Below are 15,849 nucleotides of genomic sequence, written 5' to 3' on the forward strand. Positions count from 1 at the left end.
CGTCTAAGCATATTTTATTAATTGAAAATGCCATTGTACTCATGATTTTGTGCTGAAAATGTTAACTATTCACATGTACAGTATACTATGCTTGCAGTGCTGGATCGTCAAGGCCTTCTCTGCTGGCCTCACATAATCAAGAAATCATGATCACATTCTTCACTTTGATGTCATATTATATCTTAGTGTTGTATTTGTAGTGAGTTTTTATCCAATCAGAATTCAGCTAGCTTGTGTTGCCAGGCAGATTTCACAATACTGAAGCACGCACTATTCGTCCGAGGCCTTCAGATACAATTGTGCGGGCATCTTTTCTGTCAAAGACTATGAGCTTCCAGAGTTGATAGAAAGTTGAGATTGCCAATCTGATCACAATTTGGTTCCAGTGAGCCTTCTCGCTGGCCTTACGCTGAAGGTGATAAACGCGTTTTGTGAGGGGCCAGCGCAACGCAGGATCAACACACCCAGAAGTCGTAAATGGCGACCGTTCGAAAATGTGCAATGATTTCTTGCTTTTTCGCAAGCATAATGGCCGAGGAGGGAAAAGTTTGGATTTTATTGCAGATACACTTGCGAGGCCTGTTTCAAGACGGATCTTTCAAGAGAAGCTAGGTCGTCCAACACTCAGTAGTGTGTAAGTGTCTTTCTGTATATTATTTCTCCAGTTGTAGTTTCATAAATGATGGTAATATAAGGGGGATTTATTCAAGTCGGACTAAATATGACTTCACTGAAGGCCTACGTGCGAAATACACGGTCCGCCACTGTAAGCTTGTAGCTAGAAGTGGGTTTTTTTTTTACTTGGTTGTATGCATAAATTATAATAGAAATCTAGAGATGGTATGAAATGTCCCTGTTTTATATGCACCAGATTATAATTAAAATAATTTGACAGGTGTCTGTCCCAGTAAGGAGTCCGTTAGCAGTGTAGCAGTATACAGTGAGCCATTTCCAATGCATACTTGTGATCATATAACACTTGTCTAAACAACCATTTTAATTTTCTCTTGTAGCGTCTACATTCTTTGAGCAAATCAGCCCAGCTCCAGCAATATCATCAGCATTCCCCATGGCATTTTCTCTCTCTTGAAATTATTGGAATACCTCAACTGTAAATATACTAGGGGATCAAAAGTAGGTATAAAAGATATATTAAAAAAAGACAAAACCTATATAATACTGTGTTTATTAAGAAAACAGGAAACAAACATTCATCTTGTTACAAATTTCACCCATGTAATAATATTGTTTACCTACTGTTTGCATCCCCACCCCGTATATTTTAATATGTAAATTCTTGTATGATGTCATAAATAAGGAGGACATTTCCACTGGTTGATTACAAAGGCAACAATAAAAACTGATTTAAATAAATAGAATGTCACCATTTTTTTTATTGCCTTTTCATAGCAAATACTCATGCAGAATAAATGTTCGGCATACGAATACTAGTGATGTCTACTTCTGAGCAATTTAGTTTTTAAATTTTTTTCTCGCCACTCTGCTCCGTTGCTGGCATCTTGGCTTCTCATTCACAAATTCCCCCGAAGACAGTCCAAGCAGCGTCAAGTCTCATCCATGGCTGTGTCATCACTGCATATTAATATTAATAATTCATACAGAAACAATAATGACCTTGTAGCAGTCGCTGCTCTGATAATAATAATAATAATACAGTATAATTCATTATTATAGTATAATTTATTATTATTATTAATATTATCACACTTGAACAGCTTCATGACCTTCATACAAAGATATTCAGTTAAAAAACTAGTACAAATGACAATTTTTAATTAAATTTAAAAAATAATTAACGCTGGTGAACAGTTATACTCGTGACTTTCAAGGCATGATAGATACCATCAAATGATCATGGTTCACTTTACAAAATGCTTATTGCCTGGAGCTGAACTGCTCCTTTCAAATCCTGTTGACTCGCATGTAAGAATACACTAACAAAGTAGTCCATACAACTCTTGTGAAATAATTAATCAATCTATTTTATTTAACGTGTGTTTCCAATAAAACTGAATCCAACGTTCGACAGTTAATTTTTGGGGAAAAAAAAGTTGTTGTTTTTTATTTTTCAAATATTAACATCGTATTTTGCACTGAACCCATTGAACTTTCGATTCAACGTACTAAAGTCTTTTCGTGAGAATCGTACAGTAAGTACAGTAGTAAATCATTGGAAGTAGCTCATGGAAATGAACCAAACGTAATTCTTTTAACATTATGGACATCGTATGCCTTGATTTAACGGTATTGTGTTGCATTGACATATTGAAAACTATCTTTGAAAATAATGTTCATGTTAAGGGTGTAAAAGGCTCTTAATTACATGGATGTGTTGGCATCTCACAAAGAGGAAGTGGTCAAACCGGCTATTTTTCAACACTCAAAATACATTCACGCATAATCACATAATCAACAGCACAAATCTCGATCAAGTAGCTTATCTCTGCAGTATGTTTTCAATACTATTAGCAGTAAAATCTGGTGATTGAAACATTGACTCTCAAAGTGGTTCACCGTTTCAACATTGAGCTGGACCATACTTTCTCAACAAAAAGATGGACCTAACATGAATCTGCGATAGTTTTCATGGAAAAGGCTCAAATATGTGGTGCAGAAGAAGCTGAGCCAAGAGGTGAAGCTCTCGATTTACCAGTCATTCTACATTCCTACCCTCACCTATGGTCACGAGCTGTGGGTCGTGACAGAAAGAATGAGATTGAAATGGGCCAAAATGGGTTCCCTACGCAGGGCGTCCGTGCGCTCCCTTAGAGATGGTGAGAAGTTCAGTCTCCGGGAGCTGCAGTCAAGTGGAGCTAGAGGGGATGCCTCTTGGACGCCTCCCTGGTGAGGTGTTCCTGACATGTCCCAGTGCGAGCAATAAGTAGCTTTATTGTCCGAGGACAACCCAGGACACACTGCGGAGGCTGTCTCCAGGTTGGCCTGGAAACGCCTTGGGATTCCCCTGGAAGAGCTGGAAGAAGTAGCTTGGGGGACCGGAGTCTGGGCTTCTCTGCTAAAGTTCTTGCCCCAGTGACCCTTCCCCAGATAAGCAGTAGACAATGGATTAATGGATGGATGATTATCAATAATTTAAATACAGTAAAATACAGTAAGTAAAATGTGTTGCAATTCAGCTGGGTATGTCTTGATTGTTATTATGTAAAAATAACCCATATATTTTGCTTTTGCAGACATCCGCTGTTCCCTTTGTTGGCTCTGCTGTTTGAGAAGTGTGAGCTGTCGACTCTTAGTTCTGAATGCATCACCTCTGCAAGCTTTGATGTGGACATTGAGAATTTTGTCCGCTCTCAGGAGAAGGACGGAAAGCCCTTTTTTAGTGAAGACCCTGAACTCGACAACTTGGTGAGCTTAAATCCTTTGACCAACAATGATAACCCAGCTTTATATTGCCTCTTTGGCTTCAAACCTTTCTTTATTTTAGTCAGGCAGGTTCAGTGCAAATGCAGTTGTAGGAGTAGATCATTCCATAAGGATGGTATAAGTAGCTTATTTGAATTTTAAACACCAATTTTTTCATTTATTTTTATTTTTTATTTATTTATTTCATTTATAAAAAACAACTTGTCCTTCACCACAATATGTATGAATACCCAAATTTTCCTTCTTCACTTGTATTTGTATGGTTTTGGAAAAGAAAAAAACTATGCAAAAACAAGTTTTTGAAGGCATTTCTATTCATTCCAATTACTGTAGTTTAGTTTTTTTTCCTCCATTGAACAATCAAAGAATTGTATACAGTAATACCCCGCTACTTCGCGGTTCACCTTTCGCAGCTTCAGAGCTTCGCTGGTCTAAAAAATATTCGGGGGCATTGTAGTTTCGCCGAGCGGCACGAGGGGGCGCTGGAGCGGTTAGACGGCCGGCGTGCGCCGAAGAGGAGAGTGGACGAAGAAGAGAGTGGACGAAGAAGAGCACGTTCCCCCGGACACGATTTGGGGCGACGTTTCGCGCGGTTCGGACCGTACCAGAGCTCCGGAGGAGGCCGGCGTGCGTGGCAGTTAAGCCGAAGAGGAACAACTTCCGCTCGGGCACTAGCGGGGCGACATTTCGCTCCGTGCGAGAGCTCCGGAGGAGACCGGCCGGCGTGCGTGGCAGTAAAGCCGAAGAGGAACAACTTCCGCCCGGGCACTAGCGGGGCGACATTTCGCTCCGTGCGAGAGCTCCGGAGGAGACCGGCCGGCGTGCGTGGCAGTTAAGCCGAAGAGGAACAACTTCCGCCCGGGCACTCGCGCGGCGACATTTCGTTTCGTGCGAGAGCTCCGGAGGAGACCGGTCGGCGTGCGTGGTAGTTAAGCCGAAGAGGAACACCTTCCGCCCGCGCATGAGGGGAGCGCGAGGCTGTCAGTTATGAATGAATAAATAAATAAATGAAAAATGTCACCTTTAATTTCACAGGGCACACCGGACGGCGTACCAGCAGGTAAAAGTCGAAGTAAATAAATAAGTACAAAAAGAGGTAATTGAATAAATACAAAAATAATGGCTAGGGAATAAAAAAAATAATAAGTTTTAATAATATATTTTTTTTTGTTATAACATGAATTTCACTCTCTCTCTCTCTACCCGTATATATATATATATATATATATATATATTTTTTTTTTTTTTTTTTTTAAGCATTTTTGAAGGTGCGCCACTACTTTGCACCTATATATATATATATATATATATATATTATATATATATATATATATAGGTGCGAAGTATATATAAGTATTTTATTTATTTATTTTTTATTTTTTTTGAAGGTGCGCCGCTACTTCGCGGATTTTCAGTTTTCGCGGGTGGTCTCGGTCCCCATTAACCGCGATAACCGGGGTATTACTGTAATACAAAAACATGAAAAATAACGTAACTCATTAAACTAATTACACATGTAGTGCAGTATGCAAGTGCACAGTCTTTGCAGATATATTACTTCCACCTGCCGCAAACTGAAAGTGTTTCACTGTCCTTTTGAGGGCAGAACTGAATTTCTTCCTTTTGCCTGCCCGGGCTGGGGAAGTGGCTGTCATACTGGATCTTCAGGTTGATCACAAGGTCCAGCATTCTGAATAGCTTTCACAACTGCTGCCGAGGCTTCTGTGTGGCGGACATGCTTCTTTCTTTCACTGAGTTACAAGTGCCTTTCCTAGCTGCTGCAGGAACACCCTCCTCTTGTTTTGGTGATGAGATATCCAAGTCGGGTTGAGTTTTTATTTTATTTTTTTCAATTCTCAAGGCCATTGTAGTAAGAAACAGAAGCTGAGACTTTTTCTTTTGAACTGTACCAACCATGATGATCTTCCTCTTCAGGACCTACTGTCTGAGTTCATAAGAGTTGAAGAAATTGTCACTTCACATTATGACCCCTCAATCCCTCTGTAATATCAAGCACAACTCACATCCCCTGGTTCTTCTCATGACATCCACTGGTCGGCTTTCCGGTATATACTCGGCATCGGCTCGACACTGAGTCCCTCCCTGATGGCCGAGCTTCTCACCCTATCTCAGAGGGAGAGCCTGGACACCCTGCAGAGGAAACTCATTTCGCCTGTTTGTATCCGAGATCTTGTTCTTTCGGTCACGACCCACAGCTCGTGACCCTCGGTGAGGGTAGGAATGTAGATCGACTGGTAAATTGAGATCTTCGTCTTCTGACTCAGCTCCCTCTTCACCACGACAAACCTATACAGCGTCCACATCACAGCAGACGCTGCACCGATCCGCCTGTCGATCTCACGCTCCATCCTCCCTTCACTTGTGAACAAGACCCCAAGATACTTAAACTCCTCCACTTGGGGCAGGATCTCTGCCCCGGACTGTTGAGGGCACTCCACCCTTTTGCGACTGAGAACCATGGTCTCAGATTTGGAGGTGCTGATCTTTATCCCAACCGCTTCACACTCGGCTGCGAACCGCTCCAGTGAGCGTTGCAGATCACGGCTTGAAGAAGCCAAAAGTACCACATCATCTTCAAAAATCAGAGATGCAATACTGAGGCCACCAAACTGGATCCCCTCATTGCCTTTGCTGCGCCTAGAAATTCTGTCCATTAAAATTATGAACAGAATCGGTGACAAAGGGCAGCCTTGGCGGAGTCCAAACCTCACTGAAAACTAATCCGATTTACTGCCGGCAATCCAAACCAAACTCTGACATCGGTGGTACAGGGACTGAATTAGGGGGCTCGTTACTCCTTACCCCGAAGCACACGCCACAGAACTCCCAGAGGGACACGGACGAACACCTTCTCCAAGTCCACAAAACACATGTAGACTGGTTGGGCAAACTCCCATGCACCCTCAAGGACCCTGTAGAGAGTGTAGAGCTGGTCCAATGTTCCACGCCCAGGACGAAAACCACACTGCTCCTCCTGGATCTGAGATTCAACCTCCCGACAAACCCTCCTCTCCAGCCTGAGTAGACCTTACCAGGGAGGCTGAGGAGTGTGATTGCTCTATAATTGGAACACACCCTCCTCTAAACCCCTCTTAAAAAGGGGGACCAACACCCTGGTCTGCCAATCCAGAGGCACTGTCCCCCAATGTCCAAGCAATGTTGTAGAGGCGTGTCAACCATGACAGCCCAAAACATCCAGAACCTTTAGGAACTCCGCGCGGTTCTCATCCAGCCGGCCATGCCACTGAGGAGCTTGTTAACCATCTCAGTTACTTAAGCCCCAGAGATAGGTGAGTCCACCTCGGAGTTCTCAAGCTCTGCTTCCTCAAAGGAAGGCGTCGGTGAAATTGAGGAGGTCTTTGAAGTATTCTCCCCACCGACTCACAACGTCCCGAGTTGAGGTCAGCAGAACCCTATCTCCACTATACAGTGTTAATGGTGCACTGCTTCCCTCTACTGAGACGCCGGATGGTGGACCAGAATTTCCTCGAAGCCGTCTGGAAGTCGTTTTCCATGGCCTCACTGACCTCCCACGCCTGAGTTTTTGCCTCGGCAACCACCATAGCCGTATTCCACTTGGCCAGTTGGTACCTGTCAGCTGCCTCCGGAGTCCCACAGGCCAGAAAGGCCCTATAGGACTCCTTCTTCAGCCTGATAGCATTCCTTACCGCCGGTGTCCACCAGCGGGTTTGGGGGTTGCCACCACGACAGGCACCGACCACCTTACGTCCACAGCTTCGATCGTTTGCCTTCACAATGAGGCACGAAACATGGTACTCAGCCTCAATGTCCCCTGCCTCCCCCGGTACGTGGGCAAAATTCTGCCGGAGGCGGGAGTTGAAACTCTTTCTGTCAGGGGATTCTGCCAAGCGTTCCTAGCAGACCCTCACAATACGTTTGGGTCTGCTGGGTCGGACCGGCATCTTCCCCCACCAGGTGGTGAGTTGACAGCTACGCCCCTCTCTTCACCCGAGTGTCCAAAATATGCGGCTGAAAATCCGATGACACGACTACGAAGTCGATCATCGAACTGCGGCCTCGGGTGTCCTGGTGCCAAGTTCACATATGGACACCCTTATATTTGAACATGGTGTTTGTTTTGGACAATCCATGACGAGCACAGAAGTCCAGTCACAGAACACCAATTGGGGTCAGATTGGGGTGGCTGTTTCTCCTGATCACACCCTTCCAGGTTTCACTGTCATTACCCATGTGAGCATTGAAGTCCCCCAGCAGAATAAGGGAGTCTCCAGGGGGAGCGCTCTCCAGCACACTCTCCAAAGACTCCAAAAAGGGTGGGTACTCTGGACTGCAGTCAGTACCCGTCCCCCCACTTTAAGGCGGAGGGAGGCTACCCTCTCATCCACCGGGGTGAACCCCAATGTACAGGCGCCAAGCCGGGGGGCAATAAGTATGCCCACACCTGCTTGGCGTCTCTCACCTTGGGCAAGTCCGGAGTGGAAGAGTGTCCAACCTCTCTCAAGAGGACTGGTACCAGAGCCCAGGCTGTGTGTGGAGGTGAACCCAACTATGTCTAGTCAGTACTTCTCTGCCTCGCACACCAGCTCATTCTCCTTCCCTGACCAGAGAGGTGACATTCCATGTCCCAAGAGCTAGTTTCTATCGCCGGGGATCAGAGCGCCAAGGTCCCTGCCTCTTGCCGCTGCCCGACTCACATGCCCCCTCCCACAAGTGGGAAGTAAAAGTCATAAAAGTTAAAAAAATAAAAATAAAAAAATCATTAAATCTTTTTTAGGTGCATTTTAACACAGTGGCAACGGAAACAAGAAAAGGCAACACATTTGCTCACTGAATCGTTTAATAACGGGAAATGACATCACGTTCACTCACTAAATTGTTCGGCAACGGGAAATTACCTCAGTTATTCCGTGAACGCCAATAGCCTGGCAGTATTTTCAATAAAATTCCTCCTCCATCTGACACTGGTTGCTGATTAGTCGTTCGCGATAATTGACAAAATGCGTGTCCCTGAGCTCAAATGTACTGAGAAAAGAATAAATCACTTGTGGAAGTGATCCATTCACTCACTTTCACTGAAAACATTGGTTCTTTTTTAACAAATCGTTCAAGAACGACCGAACACTAGCAACCTTAAACGAAGCCTTGACGAAAAAACATTCGCTCAGTGGTCACATGCAAACCTTCGTCACTCAGTGAGATACGGCCTTTTGGGTTGGGTTTGTTTTTTTATTTTTTCTCTCTTTCCAAATATCCGTTCCTAAACATTTTTTTCAAAATTGTACCAGTGCCTAAATGGTGTCCCAGACAAAGTGTAAAAATCTTGGCAAGTGTAACCCATCTCTGTAAGATATAATTAAATATATGTATGCAAGGCTCAAAATATGCTGTTTTGAATTGATGTTTGGAGATCAAAATGTACTCTTAGTGCCTCATTCATACACATTAACAAGCAAAACTGAGAATCAAACGCCCGCCGAATCTCGTTCACTTAAAGATCCCGCACCTTAAATGTCAATTAGTCTCAGACTGCACTGAGCCGAGTGACTGACTCGCTCTTAGCACAAACAGACAGACAACCTGACTAACAGCAGGAAAAAGTTATATCTGGACACATTTGAACGTCATTCATAATACAAAGGGTCAGGTCTGAATGGAGAAAAACTAAGAAAAAAACATAAATGAAGGTGCCAGTGTCTCAATGCAACTGCTGCTGCTTTTGGTGTTGGATCGAGAGACTAATATAGCTCCTCTAAACAGAGGCACTTAGTTTTGCTTAGTCTTAATTTTCTTGTTTTACATATTATTTATTTTTTATGTATTTATTTTTATTACATATTTATATTTTGTTGTGTTTTGTGTTTGTGAGCGATTCTGGGTATAATCTTAAATTATTATAAGTTCAATTGAAAATAGTTGATTTTTTTGTACTTATTTTTCACCTGCAAATAAAATGCTCCACATAGGAAGAGCGTTGTTCCTCAAATGAAGTCATTGCTCTGCAAAGAAAAAGAAAATGGAACCTAATACTTGCAAAAAATAATAAAACAGTCTTAATTCAGCAATTTTTGTGTGTAAAATAATGTTTGTTTTTTTTCATGCGAAATACACTACTTGCATTTTGTCTAGTTGTCGTGTTCAACTCTGTATTGTCAAAATGGTGACAGCTTTGTCGAAATAGTGACAACAGGATTTTTTGTTTTGGTTGTACTCATCTCACAAAATCATCACAAAACAACATCCTTTCAAATGTGACAATATAACATGGCTCTTTCACATGGGCATGAATAGAAAAAAGGTTACAATAAATTGCAAACACAAATAAAACTCACAAAATTAGCACAAAACAAAATCCTACTCTAAAAAGTGATGGGATAATGCACCCCTACACAAATTAAATGACACAGCAGTTTATTGAAAATACTTAAACTGGTGAATGCAAACAAACAATAGTTTCTCCAACTGTAAAGTCCCTTATCTTCACCAACAGAAAAGGATTGAAAATCAAATAAATCATAAGCGCTGATACAACTTAAAAGGGGCAATGTCATTATTGAGGTAAGGGGAACACGAACATGCGGAAGCTGTATTGTCTGTCGTGGTGAAGAGGGAGCTGATCCATAAGGCGAAACTCTCAATTTTCCGGTCGATCAATGTTCCTACCCTCACCTATGGTTACGAGCTGTGGGTCTTGACCGAAAGGACAAGATCTCGGATACAAGCGGCCAAAATGAGTTTCCTCCGCAGGGTGTCCGGGCTTTCCCTTAGAGATAGGGTGAGAAGCTCGGCCATCCGGCAGGGACTCACAGTTGAGCTGCTGCTTCTCTGCGTTGAGAGGAGCCAGATGAGGTGGCTTCGGCATCTGATTGGGATGCCTCCTGGACGCCTCCCTGGTGAGGTGTTCCAGGCATGACCCACCGGCAGGAGGCCCCAAGGACGACCCAGGACACGCTGGAGAGACTGTCTCCCGGCTGGCCTGGGAACTCCTGGGTATCGCTCTGGAAGAGCGAGAAGACGTGGCTGGGGAGAGGGAAGTCTGGGTTTCCCTGCTGAAGCTGCTGCCTCCGTGACCCGACCCCGGATAAGCGGCGGATATAGGATGGATAGCATGAACAATTAATGTTCCACTTTTTGATATTGGGACTGTATTAAAAGTACACATCAGATCTTTTAACAGATGTGTAATGATAATACAAAAAATTTCATTCAATGTTAAGTGTTTAATTTACCGTTACACTCCCCCACCCTCCTAGAATAACACAGAATCCTGGTTTCCAAAGAAATAAATTAACATACATGTGCACATTGCCCCATGAGAAAATAGAGCAAATTGAACATTTATACCATGAGCACCCTTTGTCAAAGATAAGAGAAAGAGAGACTTGCCAGATATCGAGCAAGAACTGTCATTACGCCACAGACAAAGAAGAAAGTGACCTGCCTTACAGCACACACACGCGCACACACCCCCACACACACGCACATAGTACTCATTCAGCAATCACAGCCGTCAGTCACACACAAGCTGTCAACAATACACGCAACACACGACTCATTTTTCAAATTGGATTGTAAACAAACCTACCATTTTGCCAACTCTATATTAGTGCTAGTGGCAAAGAGCACTTGTCTACACTGGCTTGAAATTTTCTCGATTTGCCATAACGTAATTTGTCCATTTACGTGTCCTATTTTTTATTTATTTATTTTTTGGGTCACCCAGATGCTTCCCAGAATATGAACTCACAGCGCCAAGGCATTTCGCAGAAAAACGCAAGAACATTCTCGGTTAAGCAGCTCACCGGACAATAAGCAATGCATTACAATGGCGACGAAGCTCATGGTTTTTTGCGTGGCGTAGTTCCCGGAGAATGCTGGCGATTGCCGAACAAAAGCATTTTCATTGTTTGGGCGTTGCTATGAAGCTTAATATGAATCTAGGACGTTTGCGTTAAAAAAACGAATGCGGGTATTAAAATTGATTTATTACCGTATTTCCGCAGCCATAAGGCGCACTTTAAAGTCCCGAAACTCGTCCAAAAAAGCCAGGGCGCCTTTTGAGGCGGAGCACCCATTATGTGGGCCAAGTGCAACAAGTGCACCTCTGGGCTGACTGCGAACATTAACTGCCTGCACACTGCTTTATATAGAGAGATGGCGGGCGTGGCTAACGACAGCAGGCGGATGTGAGAGGGGAGATGGGCGTGAATGACAACGCTAAGGCACGCGCCCAGTGCAAAGCAGCCCCCAATGCCCCTATATGGGCAAACGTGTCTGCGAGCAAAAGCCGGCATCATGAGGAGCCGCATGCAGCAGCGACACGGGGAATCTGACAATGACGACAGGGAACCTGGCATGTTTGTGGGAGAACTTGCCCTGCTGTTTATTTCTGATACAGAAGACGATTTTGATGGATTTGTGGATGATGACTGATTAATAATAATGTGAGTACATTGTTAAATAGTTCAATAAAATACAACCAAACTCAGTTTTGCTCCTGTTGCCTTTTTAAAAACAGCTAGCCACGCTAGCCATGCTATCTTCTGTTTTAGTGTGCATGCATGTAAACTAAGGTATTGTATGGTAGGCTGGGAGGCGGAATTTTGCTGGGCCTACACTCTTATGCTATTCAGTTGATTTGGGGTGATAGTTTTAGTTTTGATGTCACACCGTGACCGCACATCGTTTGTTGATTAGTGACTTGCTCACACCGGCATTGTGTCGGCATCCCATCTGAGGGGCTGCGCGGCAACGAGACGGCGAGGCAGACTGATAATGACTCTCGTGTTTGGTGGAGAACGTGTCCAGCTGTTTATCTTGGATACAGAAGACAAGGACTTAGTGCATTTTTGGATGAGGACAACTTCAGCACGTTGTTAAAAGCTAAAATAAAGTACCACCGAACTCCAGCTGCCATTTTAAAAACACGCTATCGCGACTGCTCGTTTGCTCCGTTCTGTTTGCGCCCAATGATACGGTGCGTTCTATCTATGTATCAAATACAGAAATAGCACCCTCAACTGGTACTGCGCCCTTTGATACGGCGCGTCTTTTGGCCGTAAAAATACGGTACTCAAAATACGGTGGGTCTAGCTTACTTCAAACTTTCACTTTAAATCAAACCTTCCATGAAGCTTGCTATGAAGTTCACTCAGCCCATTGTTCACAAGAGATTGTAGAATGATGTGGTACTTCATCACTCACACCGCCCTCAATTGGTTCCATTCATACTTAAACGACCGCATTCAGTTCATCCAGCTAAAATCATTCTCATACAAGTCCCTCCCAGTCACCTCAGGTGTGCCCCAAGGCTCAGTCCTGGGCCCCCTATTACTCTGACAGCACCACATCATTTTGATTCCTCTTCTCCTTTTTTTAATTTATTTATTATCATTATTATTTTTTGTTTTTATTATTTGAGCAGTTTGGTTTTATTGATGTAGAGTGTCCTTGAGGGTCTTGAAAGGCAGTTTTCCCATTCCCGTTGGCCACTCCATTGTTTACCCCTGCCCTCAGGTCAAGAGTCTGGGTGTCTCCTAGACCGCACTCTAATCTTTCCATAAACATATCAATAACATTACCCTACTTCTGCGCATGTATATCAGTCGACTCCGACCTTCCCTTTCCCCCTCATCCGCTTCTATCCTGGTCCTTAGCCTTGTCACCTCCCGTCTTGATTACTGCAACTCTCTCCTCTTCAGCCTCGCCCATAAGTCCCTCCATAAAGTTCAACTGGTACAAAACTCAGCTGCTCGTCTCATCACAAGTACACCCTCATCTCATCACATTTCCTCCGTTCACTAACAACTTCACTGGCTTCCCATCAAATTCCCGATCCAATTTTAACTGCTCCTTTGTACCTTCAAAGCCATGCATAACCTTGCCCCTCCCAACCTGTCTGACCTACTGAACATTATCAGTCCGTGCCCTCAGATCATCCTCCTTGATTCCCTTGACTGTTACACCTAACCAACTCAGTACCCAGCTTTGGAACTCTCTGCCACCTGACCTCCGCAACGCACCATCTTCAAATTAAAACTTAAAACCAACCTCTTTAAGATCACCTAATAACTCTGACAGCATCTTGTCTATTTTATTGTATTTGTTTTTTGTTATTATAATTCTAATTATTTTATTTTCTAATTTGTCTTACTTTGAGCAGTTTGGTTTTAATTGCTTTTATTGATGTTCAGTGTCTTTGAGGGTCTTGAAAGGCGTATGCAAATTGAATGTTTTATTCATCATCATCATTATTATTCATTGTTTCATGAAATGACCAATTATACATATCTGAATGGTGAACAAAAGCCTCCATGTTACATCGTGATACGTTCGAGAAACGTGTGATTACCACAACTTAGGAGCTGTTTGCTTCGCTGTGCCTGCAGCTAAACTGTGCTAGAATCCTGCTGATTCACGCACAAGACCACACTGAAGAATTACTTTATGCACTGTTGTGAAAAAATTAAAATTTTTTGTGCACTTTTCCAAAATATACCATATTGCTTACTTGGGCATCATAGAATGAACAAAAGGTGTCTTTACATGGTAACATCATATTTTACAGTGAACCCATTGACCTTCCGCTTCAACTTATTGAAGTTATCCTGATGGGAGTATACATTATATTACAGTAGTGGTAAAAACATGCATGGCAGGTTGATTGGACACCCTAAATTGCCCCAAGGTATAAGTGTTAGCACGGATACTTTTTTGTCTATGTGTGCCCTGCAACTGCCCAAAGATAGCTGGGATTGGCTTCAGCGCGCGTGTGACCCTAGTGAGCAGCAGATAATGGATGGATGGCTAGGATTCACCTGCTGCTCAGTGGCAGAGTTAACTATTCTAGTGTGACACAAGACCCAGGTCCAGTCCAAACCCTACAAAGAAAAATTAAAACCTTTTGTCTTATCACCTTTTAACAGAAAGCCTTGATGTAGCAGTTTTCCAAGATAACTACATTATATAAACGATGTATTGATTGATGGATTGGTTTTACCATTTCTAATTAGTTGAATAAAGATAAATAAATAAAACTTCCCCTTGCATTTTTGTATTTTTCTGTATGTGGCAATTGGAGGAAAAAGTTGGGACACTCCTACAGTAAGACATATGCGGATTGTACACCAAGGCAGGTTTGTTGTTAGAGTAAATATATTGTGAAAAAATGCAACTAAATTCCAAGGAGTATTCAATACATCATAATTAATTGCAGTTCCTGCTGTTAACAATTTTTGCAAGTACAGCTTGTGGGTTTCATATTTTTTGTATTTATAATAAATTGATGCAATACTTTTGGTACATGAATTTGTTTTTTTTAGTAATATTGTCGTTCTAGTGATAACAGTGATAATTTCGCTTTTTATAATTACAAAAGGACATTTTGGTTATTATAATCCAAAATTTTAATTCAGGTAGACTAAACGTATTGTGAATAAATTTAACAAAATTCCACAGTCTCTGATACATGAAAATATAAATAGGTTTCTGCTATTAACGATTTCTGCAAATACAGCTTGATCATTTTGGTTATTTAAATAAAATATTTACTGCCTAAATTAATGACATCTTCTGTCACCTTTTCTCTCACCTTGTATGCTTGTTTTTTACTTTAAAATTTAGTTGTCATTTAGTATGTTAATTTGATTGTTTATATGCTGCTTACTGTGTCCAGACAAATTGGAGACCCTTTTCAAAAATGTCGTAAATTTTTCTTTTTCACAGATGGTAAAAGCCATCCAGGTGCTCCGAATCCATCTGCTGGAACTGGAGAAGGTGAGTGACCTGTGTAAGGACTTCTGTAGTCGTTACATTGCCTGCCTCAAGACTAAGATGAACAGTGAGACCCTACTGAGTGGAGAACCTGGTAGTCCTTACTCGCCTGTTCAAAGCCAGGCCCCAAGTTTCTCACCAACCAAATCCCAGGTCATTGAATCTGCATCAACTCATCCTCATAATGTTATTCTAAGGTTATCATAATCAATCTATGGCTCTTTGTTATCAGGTCCCCTGCTCCATCTCAGGGAGTCCTCAGGGTCAAATTGTGGTGCCAGCTTCAGCCCTGCAACAAGGAAATGTCACTGTCACTGCAGTAAATCCCAACCAAGGTGTTGCAGGTATGTCATCATGGCATACTACCACACCGACAGGTAATAGTCCTGTTATTGTGTTATTACAGCTAAAAGCAACTCGTGTAGAAAATGGCACTCTGATGAAGCTTTCTACATCCACCAAGTCCAATATTTGCATTTGTGTGTCCCTACAAGGTGGCACAGTGTATCAGCCTCTAACTGTCGTCACTCATCAAGGTCAGGTGGTAACACAGGCCATTTCCCCAGGGACTCTGCGTGTCCAAAACAATCAGGTTTATAATTGCTCTTTCTTTGATGTCTTTTTGATGTTGTCATTAGCTCAAAAGACCTACACAAACTTTAATTTTAGCCATCC

General features: G+C 42.7%; 1 protein-coding gene across 8 annotated transcripts in view; it reads left to right on the forward strand.

Annotated features, from left to right (window-relative positions):
* The window catches only part of LOC148323097 (homeobox protein PKNOX1-like), a 131,047-nt gene that overhangs the window by 41,543 nt on the left and 73,655 nt on the right, over positions 1-15,849 (forward strand). For 3 of the 8 annotated variants that reach the window (XM_088314289.1, XM_088314294.1, XM_088314290.1), the window contains exons 4-7: positions 3,213-3,384; positions 15,127-15,327; positions 15,407-15,551; positions 15,669-15,766. In XM_088314289.1, coding sequence (XP_088170415.1) covers positions 3,213-3,384; positions 15,127-15,327; positions 15,407-15,551; positions 15,669-15,766 — 616 coding nt within the window. The remainder of the gene's footprint in view (positions 1-3,212; positions 3,385-15,126; positions 15,328-15,406; positions 15,552-15,668; positions 15,767-15,849) is intronic. The other 5 variants (XM_088314291.1, XM_088314296.1, XM_088314292.1 and 2 more) reach the window with 4 other exon arrangements.

This window comes from Idiotropiscis lumnitzeri, chromosome 14 (genome assembly GCF_059441095.1).
Source record: "Idiotropiscis lumnitzeri isolate Australia: NSW breed Sydney's pygmy pipehorse chromosome 14, RoL_Ilum_1.0, whole genome shotgun sequence".
Classification (NCBI taxonomy): Eukaryota; Metazoa; Chordata; class Actinopteri; order Syngnathiformes; family Syngnathidae; genus Idiotropiscis; species Idiotropiscis lumnitzeri.